Below are 16,254 nucleotides of genomic sequence, written 5' to 3' on the forward strand. Positions count from 1 at the left end.
GTTTTTGCTGCATGACGGTTTCATTGCACCAGAGGAACAGGTGAATATACTTCTTAAAAATGCTTCGAGTCCTTTTCTTACCTGTGGTGACTCTGTTCTGTCCTGTCATAGAAAGCTTTTCTAGAGGAATGTTGAAAGAGAAGCATTGGGCACTAGGTTCTTCTCTCACCAAGTCTTGGTAGTCTCCCTGAGAGAGAAGCATTGGGCACTAGGTTCTTCTCTCACCTACCTTGGACCTGATTATGTGACAGATGTGCCCATGGGGCTCAGAGGCAGCAGGAGTGAGTACCTGAAGAGAGCACAGTTGGCTACTGTGTTTGTTCTGATTGAAAAGTAACTCTAAGTGCCTTGCAACTAGTAAATACTCAGTTTATATATTTTTTAATTGATTGGATTTGCTTATTGATTGTAGCAACTGTCTCCAGCCTACTCCTTTATTTTGATGGGATACTGTGATGTTCGCTGTGGTGATGATGAGATGATTACTGTTGCAACCACATTCCCATGACAGGCATGAAGCTGAGAACTTTACATGTATTATCATTTAATTGCCACAGCAGCTTCTATTAATTTTGCCAATTTATACTTGGGGAGATGAGGCTCAGAGGTTTAATTATCCACCCAGGGTCTAACAGCTCTTGAGGGGTTAAGCCGGAACCCAGACCCACGCAGTCCCTCTGTGCTGCTGCGTGGGGCCTTCATGATATGTAAAAACCGCACCAGTGAACAAGTCATTTCCCTTTTAGACGGTTCTGTCCACTTATTTGGTGGTTTTTCTCTTGGCTTTTCATAGATTAGATTACATTTTGATGTAAAATAAACATATCTGTGATTTCATTTTTAGAGAATCATGTTCAGCACCTTCAGGCAGCCTGTGCAAGCTCTCACCAATTTCAGCAAATGTCCCAAGATTTCCAGGTTTGGCTGGATACGAAGAAAGAGGAGCAAAACCGTTCCCCCCCAATATCAGCCAGACTTGATGTCTTGGAGTCATTAATTAAAGACCAGGAAGACTTTAGTAAAACTCTGTCTGCTCAGTCTAATATTTATGAAAAAACCATTGCAGAAGGTGAAAATCTTTTATTAAAAACACAAGGGTCTGAGAAGGCGGCCTTACAGTCACAACTTAACACAATTAAAACCAATTGGGATGGATTTAATAAGCAGGTGAAAGAACGAGAAGACAAGGTAAAAGATTCACTGGGAAGAGCCCGCAAGTATAAAGAGCATGTAGAGACTCTCCGGCCATGGATAGACGACTGTCAGAATAACCTGGAGGAAATAAAATTTTGCTTGGATCCTGCTGAAACTGAGAATGCTATGGCCAAGTTAAAGTCTTTGCAGAAGGAAATGAACCAACACTTGGGGATGGTAGAACTGCTCAACAACGCAGCCAGCAGCTTGCTCAGTGTCTGTGAGGTAGATAAAGAAGTTGTTACAGATGAGAATAAATCACTGATCCAGAAGGTAGATATGGTCACTGAACAACTTCACAGTAAGAAACTCTGTCTGGAAAGCATGGCCCAGAAGTTGAAAGAATTTCAGGAAGTTTCCAAAGAAGCTAAAAGGCAGCTTGAGTGTGTAAAGGAACAGCTGGATGCCCATGACTCCCTAGGACCCCAGGCCTACAGTAACAAGTACCTGACCATGTTGCAAACCCAGCAGAAGGCACTTCAGACCGTAAAGCATCAGGTAGATTTGGTCAAAGGACTTGCCCAGGACCTCGTGGTAGAAGCCTCAGACTCAAAGGGAACCTCTGATATTTTATTACAAGCAGAAACCTTAGCTCAAGACCATAGTGCGCTGAATCAGCAGGTTGATGAAAGGTGTTCGTTCTTGGAAACAAAACTTCAGGGCATTGGGCATTTCCAGAATACCATCCGAGAGATGTTTTCTCAGTTTGCAGAGTTCGATGATGAATTGGATAGCATGGCCCCAGTGGGGAGAGATATAGACACCTTGCAAAAGCAGAAGGAGGCTATTCAAGCCTTTCTGAAGAAACTAGAAGCCCTCATAGCCAGCAACGACAATGCTAATAAAACCTGCAAGATGATGCTGGCCATGGAAGAGACCTCACCTGACCTTGTTGGAATCAAAAGGGACTTGGAGGCTTTAAGCAAACAATGCAACAAGTTACTGGATCGGGCCCAAGCCAGGGAAGAGCAGGTTGAAGGGACAATCGGACGTCTTGAAGAATTCTACAGCAAACTGAAGGAATTTTCTTCTCTGCTTCAGAAGGCTGAAGAACATGAAGAGTCTCAAGGCCCTGTTGGTATGGAAACAGAGACGATTAACCAACAGCTTGACGTGTTCAAGGTAGGAATTCTTCATTTTTACTGTTTTTTAAAAAAAATTTTAAGAGAATTTTTATTTCATATTTTCATTGTGTTTCATTAGAAAAACAATTTCTTTTTTATTTTTAAAAGAAATTTGTAACTGGTACAGAAAGGAGATTGCCTTTTCCTTTTTTTTTTTTTTTTATGATTTTATTTATTTATTTGACAGACAGAGATCACAAGTAGGGAGAGAAGCAGGCAGAGAGAGGAGGAAGCAGGTTCCCTGCTGAGGAGAGAGCCTGATGCGGGGTTTGATCGTAGGACCCTGAACTCTGGGATCATGACCTGAGCTGAAGGCAGAGGCTTTAACCCACTGAGCCACCCAGGTGCCCCAGATTGCCTGTTTTGTAGAGCCTTCTAATATAGCTATCACACAGTGTTTGAACCTGAATGAGCACATGTGGAGGCAATATCCAGGCATGTGGAGATTTCCAAGACTTCTAGGGATTTGGGCCCTTGTAGGGTTAGACCTGAGATCATATCAAGAGGTCAAAGGGTGCTTGAAAAGTTTTAGGTGAGCCTGAAACTAACATTGTAGGGTCTGTTTCTGATGTCATTCACAACCGACATCTGGAGTGACCAGAGCCATATTTTAAACTCTCCTGCAGAGGCCTAACTATAACATAAAAAGCTTGTTCTCTTCATGTTTGTCTCCCAGCATTTTATTTAAATGGTGAATTATAGTCTTTTCCTCTTTTCCTTTTTATAGTCTTCTTATCCTTTTTAATTTAATTTCTTTTGTAAACTTTTTCTTCCAAAAGTTCATATTTTGAAAGGCAGAGTGGAGTTCCATGTCATAAACCTGGTTTTATAAAAACAGATATTGGGCTCATGCTCCAGAGGATTAGGAATAAAATATTTTTGATGAACGGTAAGTTCCTCAGTGCTAGAGATGTCTGCCACTTGATAGCTTGGAGTGAGCTTAATAAATAGAACATTAGATTAAAATGGTTGGACCATGTGCAGTGTCACTGGATTTGACTTCATTTATGATAGTAAGGGCAGAAATTGCATCTCCACAATGGACAAAGACAGGTTCAACCCTGTACAGAGGGGCTCCTACATATCAAGAATTTGCTGCATGGGACCAGTATGAATCTTTGGGGTTAGCATGGGTCTTGTTCTATTCATGAGGTATATTTTACTTTGCAGTAAAGCCCGGTATGACAATTAGTCCCACCATTTGCACATAAAGGATAAAAATAAGACCAAATAAAAGTAGCATTTGCGAAACTATGAATTGTTTCCCATGAGAAATGAATAAGAATCAAATTCTGTGCTGTTACATTTGACATAGTATCTCTTTTGTTCAGCTTTAATAACATTATTTAGGGGCCTGAGTTTTGAAAAATAACTTCTTTTTCTTATTACTATTATGGTTATTTGTGGTTTATAAGATGCCTTTAAGGCCCAGTTCCTTCAGGGCTTAAAATTCTGTGAATCTATATAGACACTGATTTTTGAAGGCCAAGAATGTGTTAACCTTAAAAAGTAAAACTGCCAATTATTTTACCAGCAAAAGATTGATTTATTAGAGAATTGCAGGGTGGGATGAGCAAGCTGGGGCAGAACCATAGACAAGTCTGGAGAAGAAAGGAACATTCTTTGGTGGAGGAAAGCTAGAATTGGGGAAGGCTGTTATAAACAAAATGTCCATTGAAAGGATAGTGGCTCCTCACTGGCTGAGTTGTGACCGTCTCTCCTTGGCCAGACTGCCGTGGGCCTTAGAGAGGAGGAGGTAAACCTGTCTTGCTCCTGTCTGTGCAGCAGTGAAGTATTAGTGTCCACTCGCAAGCTCTGTCTCTTCCTGTTGGATTTCAGTTGAGGACTGAGTGGTAGGCAATGAGATCTCCCCCTCCTGAACTTCCCATCCCCATTTTAGGGAGGTTTCCCTTAACTAATTAAGGGAAGGCTATCACACTGTTGATTTTCCTCCAATTATGGTCTGTCAGACTTTCCTGTTTTTGGTTTGCAAAGCTGAGATTTCACATGAGAGGATTTGCTATTATAAAAACAAAGTTCTGTGACAATGGCTGCCTCAGAGATTTGGGGAGAACTTGATGAGTGAGTCTCTGGAATTTTCTGTAGAACCCTGACAAATTTTGAGTGCTTGAATGACAATAATCAAGTTGCCTTCTTCCTAGTGAAATTGAAGCATGTCCAGTGCCTTTGTGAAACATTATCATTTTTCTGGATTTTCTGTGAATTTGTGTAGGGGGAAAAACAAACAAAAAACTACTTCAACTATGTGTAAGAAAATGGGCCAAAGTAATAATTTTGGTGCTGCTGCTTGCAGATGCCTCCCTCGCTGTGTTCCCAGTCATGAGTACATTGAAAAATGTGGCTCTCTCTAGAGAAAGTTCTTTTGAAAGTAAGAAAAAGCAGAGGTAAGAGGAACTCTCTCACCAGTGCATTCAAAGTGTTTTGTAAAGTCAAAAGCACTAAGGCATCATTACCATTAAGGGCTGCAGAGATTGTTTTATTTGATTGTGAAGAGAAATAAAGTGGTCATTTCTTCTAAAATAAACCACTTATCATGCTGTGTTGTCTCTTTTCTGATTACTTTGGAAGGAGTTGATTGATTTTAATGAAATTTAGTAATAAAGAACATCTTGACATAACTTCAGTGTCTTGAGACCCAGTGACTAAAATAAAAGTTTCCAAGTGGACAAGTTGTCTACATTTAATATATTCGAGGACCAGAGGGGGAAAAATAACAAGAATGTTATTATGGTAAATAAAGATGGTAGTGTAGACAGTCACTAATTCTATTTATTTGTGTGTCTGTGTGTGTGTTCTAAAAAAAGCAGTTACAACAATTAATATTTATGGAGGGCTTACTACCTGTCAAGCATTACTCTAAACTCTGTCTTTAATCCTGTTAACAGTTCTGAGACATGGATGCTATTATTATCCCCATCTTAGTGTAAGGAAGCTGAGAGCCAGGAGTTAGGTAGGTGACTTGCCCAAGGTCACACAGGTTTTGAGTGTCCCAGCTTGGTTGTTTTGGTGGAAATAATACACCATTTTGTGTCAACTTGATTCATCATGATGCACATCTGGTATTTTCTCTGGGAAATTTTAAAACATCTCTGCTCTAGGGGCCCTTGGGTGGCTCAGTGGGTTAAAGCCTCTGCCTTCGGCTCAGGTCATGATCCTGGGATCCTGGGATCGAGCCCCGCATCGGGCTCTTTACTTGGTGGGGAGCCTGCTTCCTCTTCTCTCTGTCTGCCTCTCTGCCTACTTGTGATCTCTTGTCTGTCAAATAAATAAATAAAAAATCTTAAAAAAAAAAAAATCTCTGCTGTAGCCAAATTTGGGTGGCCTAATTAACAAGCCATTGTTGATTTGAATCCAAAGACTAGCAATACCCTAAGTGTCCTGTAAAACCGGCTGCTATGAGAAAAATGAGATAAATATGTGTGTAGATGCTGTAATGTTGATGGTAGTCAACACCACCGCTTCTGCAGCCCGAGTAGACCAAACGTGTCATTGTCTAAGTGAGATTGTCTTTCTTGATTCAAGTGGCAGGTCAATTTGTGAACCTCTCAGATCTTAATTTGGTTTTTGTTGGGCAGGCTTTTGTTGGACATTTAGTTTTAATATAAAAAAATTTTTAAACCTTCCTGAAATATTAAGTAGAATAATCTGTATTATTAATATAATAATAATATTCTGCTAATAATAGCTATTTTTTATAATTTCTAAATATAAAATAGAAGGAGCACTGAAGTACTGAGTCTATTTTTTATTAGACTTTGAAATGTAATCCAGTTTGACATTACTCTCTCAGGTAGCTTTAGTTTAACCTAATATCATGGATAGAATCTTATAACCATTTTCCATAATATAAAATTCAGAGTAGGCTTGAAACTTAGCTATTACCTAGCTACTCAGTAGAGGGTGCCTTGTAGTCACTGGGAGGGTAATGGATTATTTAAATTAGGTAAGACTTCTCTGCTTCCATTTTTTTTTTTTTCCTAAAAATTAACCTAAGAAATAGCAGTTAATATCCTTGAAAGTTCAAAATTAATTCATGTTTAAGATACCAACCTAAACATAATGATTAAATACATATGCTATTCTGAACCAAATGTCCTAATTCATGTCTATGAAAGCTATTCCAAATTTTTGAAAATATATTGGTATTAACTTCTGTGTTAAAGTTTTTAAATTATTTGCGTGAGTTCTGTTTACCATATGTTTTGTGACTTCTAAATATTAGTCACCTGACTAAAATGTATGAAACGTGAGGTGTTTTCTCTTACTGTTGATAATTTAAAGTATCATTTTTCTGCTTAAATTGTCTATATTACATTAAATTCTATGCGCATCATCATAAATTCCTAGGCAGAAAAGAAAAAATTCCCTTTGGTGTTCCCCCTTCCCTGCCTCCTGCTAAAGATTCTTAGCATAACATTATCTTCAAATCTAAACTACATTATTAAGTAATATTAATATTTCCACATTTTTATTTATCAAAGACACATGTAACCAACTGTATACAAGGAACATGTCCCAGCAGTTCCTGTGATGTCATCAATAGCCAGTCAGATCTTCTGATCATCATGAAGTAATCACTATCATCATATTGAATTGATTTAATTTCAGTGAAGATCAAAGAAACCTGATGTTTTAATGAACATATACAGTCACATCCTAGCTAAACATGTACCCTTTCCACCGCTATAGAGGCCATGGTAAAAAGGCTTATCTCAGAATCGCTTTACTGTTTATTTCTGTTGCTGCCCCAAGTTGTAATTCAGTTTGTCCCCACAAATAATGTATCTCCAGTACAAAGTCTCTCTAAACTGATTTGTTTTTATTTTCAAAATTGAAATAGAATTACATAGAGCAGAAAATGTTTAAGCCAAACCAAAACCATAGACAGAGATCAAAACACCTGCCTCATACACTGGGATACGTGTTCTCTAGTCCCTGTGAAGGCATTGTTTAACCCAGGTGTCTTCATTTGAATAGGGGTCAACTAAAATGCCGGGTATCTTGAGGCTGCAGAAACCAGGCAGTCGGAGCCCAATTTGTAAATAGTATTGCTGAAATAAATCACTTTCCAAATACTTTCCTAAGGTATTTATAATTTGATCCTAAAACAATCTCTGTGATGTCACCATATTTTTAAAGATAAAATTGAACTATCCAGAGAATGCTTTAACATAGTGGGTTTTGCCCATATTGTTATATAGAGGCCTGTGGCGAATTGTTCCCCATTTTAGTTGAAAACAGGAGGACATGAAGTTTTGCTGTTGTAGAAGAGGTTTTTCTTAGGGAAAAAAATTCTTACTTACTTGACTGGATTTCTGTTCACGTGACTTTATTAGCAAGGCAGTTGCACGATATCTTCCTCTGGTATTTTTAAAAACTGAAAATATTTTCACTGTAGAAACCACAATCTGATGCATGGGCCTTATGGGAAGGTCACATCATTTAATCAGCTATCATCAGTGTGGCACTTAAGATTTTAGGAAAAAAAATTTCATCCATGCTGGGGAAGAGAGAAGACCCACCCACCCAAGCAGAGACCAGGACACCAAGCTACAGAGAGCTGACACTGATCTGCTGTGTGGTGTCAGTAAAACCTCGTAATTCTCACTCAAAAACCAGCAGACCATGGGTGTTTGGCAACGTGCGTTCTCTTTCTGCTTTTGCTAAGTAACACTGTCACTTGTCTATGCTGCATGGTTCTCTCTTCTATTGCTTTAAGATTGAGAATTAAAGTAGGTTGTTCAGAGGGCAGTTTTAGCCAGAGATTTTATGTGCCAGGTGTGGGGGGAGGAGGGAAGGATTTTTTTCTTCTTCTCTGTCTTTTATTTTTTTTTATTTTGTTGTTAATGGGATAAAACTACAACACCATTTTAAAGGGATTATCCTCCTCCCCCAGTGCCAGATTATCAAATCTATTGTCATTATCATATAGACCTCCCTTAGATGAAAGGTGGTCTACATAATTTATTAATGTGGAAAGTTGCTTAAAGGTGTGGGTGTGTCTGTGTGTGTGTGAGAGAGAATTTGGTTTGTGGTTATGGAATTATACTTTGGTCTCTTGTTAAGAAAATTTGACCTGTAAATGTTTTTTAAGTGGTTGCGCAGGACTATAATCATTCATTAAGTAATGTCTCAGGGAGGTCAATGCTGTGGTTATCAAGTTAACTGGAAAGCTTTTGGAGCTGTTCAGGAACCAGGATACCCTGAGAAAATGTCTGTGCTCACATATCCTGTTGCTCACTTATTAATTGCCTTAATTTCAAGACTACTTTGTTTTAGTAGTGTCTTAGTATGAAAAATGTTTTCAGGTTTTGTTTGGTTTTTGGTTTTCTGAGGGAGGTTGAACATTGAGACATTGGTTTTTGCTTAACTTGCAAAAACTTTTTTAACTTTAAAAGTTTTTTTAAAAAAAACTTTAACTTTCAGAAGTTATATATGCACATATGCCTATATTTCAGTTAGCAGTGTTATATATAGAATCACTTTCTGTTACACAGAGTATTTTTTATCAGAGTATTTTTTATCCACTGTCATCTGAAAACCATATTGAAGATAGAGGAAAAATAATATTATAGTTACTTACAGGAAAAATAGCAAATACCTATTAAAACTGTTAACCTAGCGTTCACACCAAGATAAATTCCCATCAAGATCAGACAGTAAGTCTGTTAAGTGTTTTTGAAGTTGTTTGCTTTTGTGGTGGGTTATCATATCCTACTTTTTTTTTTTTAATATAAACTACTTCTACTAAAATAAATAGCTATTGCATATTCATCTGATAAGTATCCTTGAAAATCCTTTAGTTATTTATGTGAAGATGTTTATTATTTTTGAAACTAAAAACATGGGATTCTTTCAGTTTTCATTATCTAGTAGTGTTTATGTTTCAGAGAAAAACAGAAATTGTTGCTCCAAAGGCTTATTTTTGTGTCATAGCAAACCATATTCTCCCCTCCCCCAACAAACCATATATCTCTTGTTTGGCTTCTGATCCAGATTTCAGTACCTAGCTGTTGGGACAGGAAAATTCTCCTGTCCGTTTTCGTGGATAATGCACATTCTCTGCTTACTGCACATTGACTTTCTCAATATTACCAATCCTTCAGCCCTAAAAACTGCATGTTTTAGTTGGTAAAATTAGCCTTTAGCTTTTCTATGAAATGGATTGTTGCACTTGGTGGTAAGACTTTTGAAGAACTTTTTTTTCAATGACTTAATTTCACCTTAGAAATAGAAAATGAGAAAGTGGTACTAGTTTGCTATTATGCAGTTAGAATTTGTGTACTTTTCCAAAATCATCTGCCTTTAGGAGATACTTTAGCTCACGAATACCTAGTAGGCAACAGCAAGTAAGCAGTCACATTTTGGGAACATTTAACATTATAATTTCTGTATATATGAAATAATAGGGTTAACTATTTTTCAGAAGAACTTTGCCCATTTTATTCATTGTGATTATGAAAATGTGAGAGGTCTAGATATAATGATTAATATTTAACAGTTTAACATGTCTTTATTATATATTATATAATATATCTTGATTTTATTAACATTAGAGACTATAACATTTAAAGTAGCTGTATAAATAAAATTTGGGAAGGGAAGATAAACCAGTCTAGCTTTGCTCTAAAAATGTATGAGTTCTTTAGTTATCCAGATACACCTTTGGAGTTTGATTTTTTTTTTTTTTTTTTTTTTGAGGGTAGGGAGGGGCAGAGACCCTGAGACTGTGACCTGAACCGAAATCAAGAGTCACATGCTTAATCGACTAAGCCACGCAGGCACCCCTGGAATGTGATTTTAAGTAACAAAGAGATATACATACATGCATCATGTATACATACATACATACATATATATACACACTATAATTATCATAAATACTAATATAATATCAATAGCTCAGATTTTAACCTGAATCAGAATTATTAGGATTATCATTTGTAGACTTAGTTGAAATTAGTTTAGTAAAATAGGAATTCAGTTATTAAATAAGTGGCATATACTTAAACATAATCACCGAGGGCATTTTCCTTTAACATTCCTTAGTTCCAAACTGTATATTGTGCCCATTTTCTCACCCATATTCTCCACTGTACTCTAAGTTGTATAAGGACAGTGGTACTGAATGTCTTTGCACCAATGTTTTGCCAGTGCTTACTGTGGTGTTTGGTAGATAGTACTTTTTTTTATGAATGCTTGAATTTATAAGTGGATTATATATGTAGTTTAAAAATTTAACTTTAAAAAAATACACTATCCATCTCAAATGAGAAAGTTACATGTTGCTCTTCTTAGGTTTGCATAAAACCCAAATAATATTGTGATAATGATTCAGAGTAAGATTCTAAGGAGAATAAGGACCATTCTTATGGAAAGTTTCATGAGAATCTCAGGATGTTTAGGGAAAGATACTCATCCATATTCATGGAAACTTGAATATTAATATTGCCATGAATAAGTACTTTTCAGTCTTAAACATATCAGGATAGGGACAGTTGGGAGTAAAGCCCTTGGTCTCTCATAATTCTCAGTCTAGTGCCCAGTCTACTATTCAAACATGGTAACTGTGTTCACTTTTTTCTTTTTTTTTTTACTATTAGTACCCCAGAACAACCTCTGTGCTCAAGCACCAGAGGATCAAGGGCTTATTGAAATATTTCACTACTTAACTATGAAAAATGGGCATTGATACTGTGATATTAATAGGTACTTTTATACACATTTGTCTTTATAGATGGCTATATATGTATATATTTTTCTTTTCCCAACTTAATGGTGGCCACATACTGAATTGCATCAAATAATTGTTGAATGGGTGTTATTACCTATAGAGGTCTGGTTGGAAATAAGGTTTTTTTTTTTTTTTTTTAAGGTTCAGTTCTTAAGTATATAAAAATAATTTTGGAATAATGTTTTCTCATGAAAAGTACAAAAGTTCCCAGCCACATCTTTTCTGTAAAATTCCCAGAGAATGTATATAAGGTTATTCTTCTTCTTCTTCTTCTTCTTTTTTTTTTTTTTTACCATAACTGCCTTCTTTGGGTCAACACAGTTTTATTTACATTCAAATGATTATTTTGTGAGATTGAGAAAAAAACAATCCGCTTTAATTTGTAGGTCTGTCTGCTACTCTAATACTGTTGCTTATTTCATAAAATAAAAAATGGATAGATTTTATTTATCTAAACAAAATTATTAATTTTTCCTGCAAAGGTTAAGGTTTGTCTTGCTGAATTTATTTTCAGTGTTTTTAAAGAGTGTTCCATCGATAACCATCTGCGGATGCGATTTTGTTTATTAAATATCCAGAGTCACTGGCTGCCCTTGATCTTTGTCTGGGCCTTGCATTAAGCTCCAGGGGCCTGTGTGGTTATTAGTAACCACCGATATTCATGTCAGCAGCGCTCAGGGCTGTGCCCACAGGAATAATTTACTCTGGAGAACAGTCAAACTTGAACTTGGGCTTTAAAAAGCAATGATTCACCGCTGGACTCAAAGTGATCCGCACTTTGCCTGGCAAATGCTACTGAAACACAGTCTGCAACAGCAGCGCCTGAGGTGTGGTTTGAGGGTGTGGTTTCATCTGGAGGGTAGGGACCTGCGTAGCCCTTTCCCCCTCCATTTAATATTCAAATGAGCACGGCTAGGGGCGTTCACAAAAGGCTTTCCTCAGGGAGTCCCTGGAGTCAGGCTCTACCTCTGCAAGCCCTTCGGATCCCTCCCCAAGTTGAACCACGTAGTTGGTGGGATTTCGGGGATCTCTGAACCCGAGCTGCCCCTCTCCCCGGTGCCGGGAGCGGGTCTGATGGGCGCTGATGTCACCACCAAGCTGTTGCGCTGCCGCCTCCCGGCCTCTAGGTACCTCCCCCTGAAGCAGCTCGCTGGCTCCCGAGAGGAGGCCAGGAGTCCAAGAAAAAGATGACTGCCAAGTTAAGTCGCGGGAGGGCGTAGCAGCGAGGCGCTGGCGCTGCGGGCCGGGAGCGCGGCTCGGCGAAGGGACGAGTCGGGGCTGCCGGAAGAGAGAGGGCGTTGCTGGCGGCGCCCTGGCTCGGGAGGATGCCTGCCGGGGACCGCACTGCCCGGAGGAGCTGGGGACAGCGCAGGACGTCCCTGCTGGAGTTCCTTGTCTGTCGGCCTCCCCCACCGGCCACCTCTGCCTCTCTCCAGCTGTAGCTAAAATGAAAGCCAAACCGCGGCCACAGAGGGTCAGTTTCAAAGGCTAGAGTAGTCTCGGTTTTCAGCTGAATGGGAATTGCGCTGCTTGTGCCTTAGAGGAAACCCGGAGCTCCTCTCTGCTGCAGTTTCCTCAGGTGGAATAAGCCTTAAGGAAGATCAGATAAGACTTTGGAAATGGCTTTTTTTTTTTTTTTTTAAAGGGGAGTTTATAGTACACCGTGCTTTCTGTTTACTTTAAACGGTTGTTGGACTGTCCTGGCTTGGCTGTCCAAAAGTCTATTTTTTTTTTCTTTTGGGTAGCCTCGAAGAAGCTTAATATGGGAAGAAAAACTGCCTTTTGAATCAAGATTATTTATAGCTACACCCAAAAAAAGTAAAAGAAGACTTTAATTTTCATAACAGCATTAGACAACTTATTTTTCTCTGAAGATTTGATTTGTGCCTTGGTCTGAAAAATACATGGCCCCTGTGTTTGTCTTTTAAGTTTCTGAAGCATGGTTTATTTATAAAGGAGATGAAGTTTTGCAAGCCATCCTTAAGTGGATTACAGTTAAACAGAGTTCTGCGGATATTAACATTCAGCCTGTTAAAAATGCTTGCTCATTTGGAAATTTTAACCTGGAAATCTCAGATGCAAAATTAGACTGAAAAGGGAAACGGACTGATAATGGAATGTTTTGATTGAGCCACTGTTAAGTGTGTGTTTGTTTTGTTTTGTTTTGTTCTGTGTTTTGGAGTGTGTGTTAGGGAACTTGGGGAACAGGGCAAGGGGGAGGAAGATTTCTGTTCTGTGTTCTTGATGCACTTTATTTTTTAGACTCCTTTCAAAAAGAACCAGGTAAAAGGTAGTTGCATTTAGAGTGATGCACTGATGATGATGACCTTAACACCTCATAGATCACAACCTGTTATTATTTGAGCATATGTCTTTATGCTGAGGACACTATAACTCTGGTCAGAAGTACACTTTTTTGAAAGATGCTCTACCTTCTTTCTTATTTTCTGTGTCAAGAGCTGCAATATTTGTTTTAACTATCTACAAAATGGGGAAGCCACTCAGCAGACCAGACTGTTTACGTCAGAATCCCCCATGTGTAGGGAAAGGTGAAGAAGAAGAGGACCTAAATATCGAAGACTGTTACGTCCCACAGCGGTCAATCTATGACACTGTCAGACTAAATGAACAGATAGACTCTGGTTCAAAGGGTAGCCTGTCTTCCAGGCATTTTACAGATCGGACTTTACCCTACAGTCACAGAACACTGGATGTTAGTTCTTTATGCTCTAACGGTGCCCTTGCTTCTTCCAGTGTATTTGAGCTGAGAGGTCGTGAAGCTAACAAACTAGATGAAAAGATGATCTTTGATGCGCTCAAACTAAATAGTGATATCATTCGAACCACAGGATTACCCAAAGCCAAATCCCATGCAGAAAAGAAAGAACATAGACGGTCCTGGCGTATGTTTGTCCCAGCCAATTTTATGGATTATGCAAACAAAAGTGAAAGCTCTTTTGTTGAACCTACTGATATGTCAGATGTCGTTACCAAGGACAGCAAGTGCAGGTGGGGTACTAATTCTTTAACGTCGGAGGAGGATGACTCTGGGTTATGTAGCCCTCCAGCAGAGAGGGAAGAAAAACAGGGCATTTTAACTGAAGACCAGTCACGAATTAGAAGCTTGTCTTCTGCTGAAGATATTCATATAGCAGAGCAATACAGACCATTCTTTTCTGTTTATTCCATTAGTGAACAGAAAATTCCATTGCTTTCAAGTAGAAGTGCCCACCCTGATGAAAATTTCAGAATGATTTTACATGATGTTTCTCCGCTAGAGGAAACAAAATGTGTAAGGGGTCAAAGGGAAATCTATGGTGAAAATTGCTGCCTGCAGAATGATTTGAAAGAGGGCACTGTTAAGTGTGATCCCTTAATGGCACCAAGAGATGGAGAAAGCCAGTGTATTTCTAATCCTGGAGAGGAAGGGAAAACATACGGACCAGGAGGATCTCCAATCACAGTGCGAAGTAGGGAACTGTTGGAAGAGTCTTCTGAGGTTTTACATCTCTCTCTCACAGATCTGGAGGGAAATGATACAGGTTGTGGTGGCACAAGTGTAGTAAAAAATGGGACTCTGTTGACACCATACGATCTGGAAGAATCCAACATAGCATCTAAAGAGGAAGTGGAGGCACCCCTTTCTGCCCAGGAGACGGAGATGGTCCACAGGAAGTGTTCCCCAAAGTTCACACCAGTAAGAAAGCAAGCAGCTCCCCGAAAAGCAAGGGCCCAGGCAGGACTATTGGACCCAGTCTGTAATGGCTTTCAGGCAGTTCAGGTAATTAATGGGAATGTGAAATTATGCAGTGCCAACCCCTAGTTTGTGTATTCTGTATTAAAGTGGTCACTAGTGTTTCTAGTAAGGCTCAAATCCAGTCTTATTTTGGGGATGTGCCCAGTACCCTCCAAGATGCCAGGTAGGGATAAATCTATCATTATAACAAATTAATTAGGACCTTTTTTAAAAAAGAAGAATAATTATTCCCAGCTGGTTAGAGTCCTGTTGATTGTGGACATAGTACCTGTTCCCTGCATTTAGAATGCTACCCCTGGGAGTTTGTGTTAACATTCTTAGGCTTTTCCACAAATTGTGGTTTAAGACACTGCCATTTAAGGGGAGTTATTTTGGATTTGTAAGGTTGAACAGGCCTCGTCACGAAGGTACAAACACATAGTATGTTATTGTTGTGGTCTGCGAAGTAGTCTGCTCAAATTAAGGACATTTTTAAACGTGCTGAAAATCTTCTCTCAGTTGCTCTGAATGTGGAAGTAGAGAAGTTTTGCTGTGTTTTGCAGTCATTAGAAGCTCCTAACTTGTTGTGAGCGGTGAATGGGGTAAGAAAGTAAAGGGTGCAGCCTTGTCCTAAGTAGGGGTTGTTTGTCAAGCCTGTGATTATTTTCTTCCCACTCAGATTGAAGTTCAGCTATTTTGGTATTTTTACTAAGCTCTTCTGGTAAACTTTGCCTCAGAGGTAATTTTATTTTATTTTAAACTTTGTGTCTGTGTGCTTATGGGTTAGATTAGGGGGAAAGTCTCTCTTCCTAGGTATTTGTTGCCACTGAGAGATAAGGAATTTAGACAGTATCAGGAAAGGTCCTCTTCCCAGCCTACAAAATAACTGCTCCCATCAGCGTTACCCTTTCCTTGGGCACATGTTAAATGGCATATTAGGTTAAAAGCTTTAAAAGTACTTTTTTATGTAAAGGATTTTGCACTTTATTTGTAGAAAGTAATTAAGCTCTTAGGAATATATAGTTCTCTTTTTTAGCCCATAGCCTTTTTTTTTTTTTTGTAGCACTTTAGAAAATTACCAGACTCACCCAGACCTACTCTGATGTGCAGCCCTAAAATTAATTTCTTTAAAACCAAGATCAGAGGTGAAGGCAATTTACTAGAACATTATATTAAATTTTTTTGTCCTGAATGTTATCTGAGAAGGGAGAGTAGAATTTTTCCCTGGCACATTCCTGGAATTATGAAGGAGCAGTTTTCTTACCAGTCCCCCTTCTTTTCTGTAAGTGGTAAAACATATCCATGGCAGTTAGTTCCTAGAAATCTTAAGGAAAAGAAGTAGAATGGTAGTAACAACTTCTGTTTTCATCACCTTGCTGCAACTTTGTATTGACTTCTTAGGTAACTTAATAACCTTTTAAAAAATTATGAAAGCTTATTTTTTT

At 38.6% G+C, this 16,254-nt stretch overlaps 1 protein-coding gene across 19 annotated transcripts in view; it reads left to right on the plus strand.

The window, feature by feature from the left end:
• Nucleotides 1-16,254, plus strand: part of DST (dystonin) — a 472,092-nt gene that overhangs the window by 375,783 nt on the left and 80,055 nt on the right. For all 19 annotated transcript variants that reach the window (XM_059400215.1, XM_059400198.1, XM_059400206.1 and 16 more), the window contains one exon: nt 845-2,316. In XM_059400215.1, coding sequence (XP_059256198.1) covers nt 845-2,316 — 1,472 coding nt within the window. The remainder of the gene's footprint in view (nt 1-844; nt 2,317-16,254) is intronic.

Source organism: Mustela nigripes, chromosome 5, assembly GCF_022355385.1.
Source record: "Mustela nigripes isolate SB6536 chromosome 5, MUSNIG.SB6536, whole genome shotgun sequence".
NCBI classification, from domain to species: domain Eukaryota; kingdom Metazoa; phylum Chordata; class Mammalia; order Carnivora; family Mustelidae; genus Mustela; species Mustela nigripes.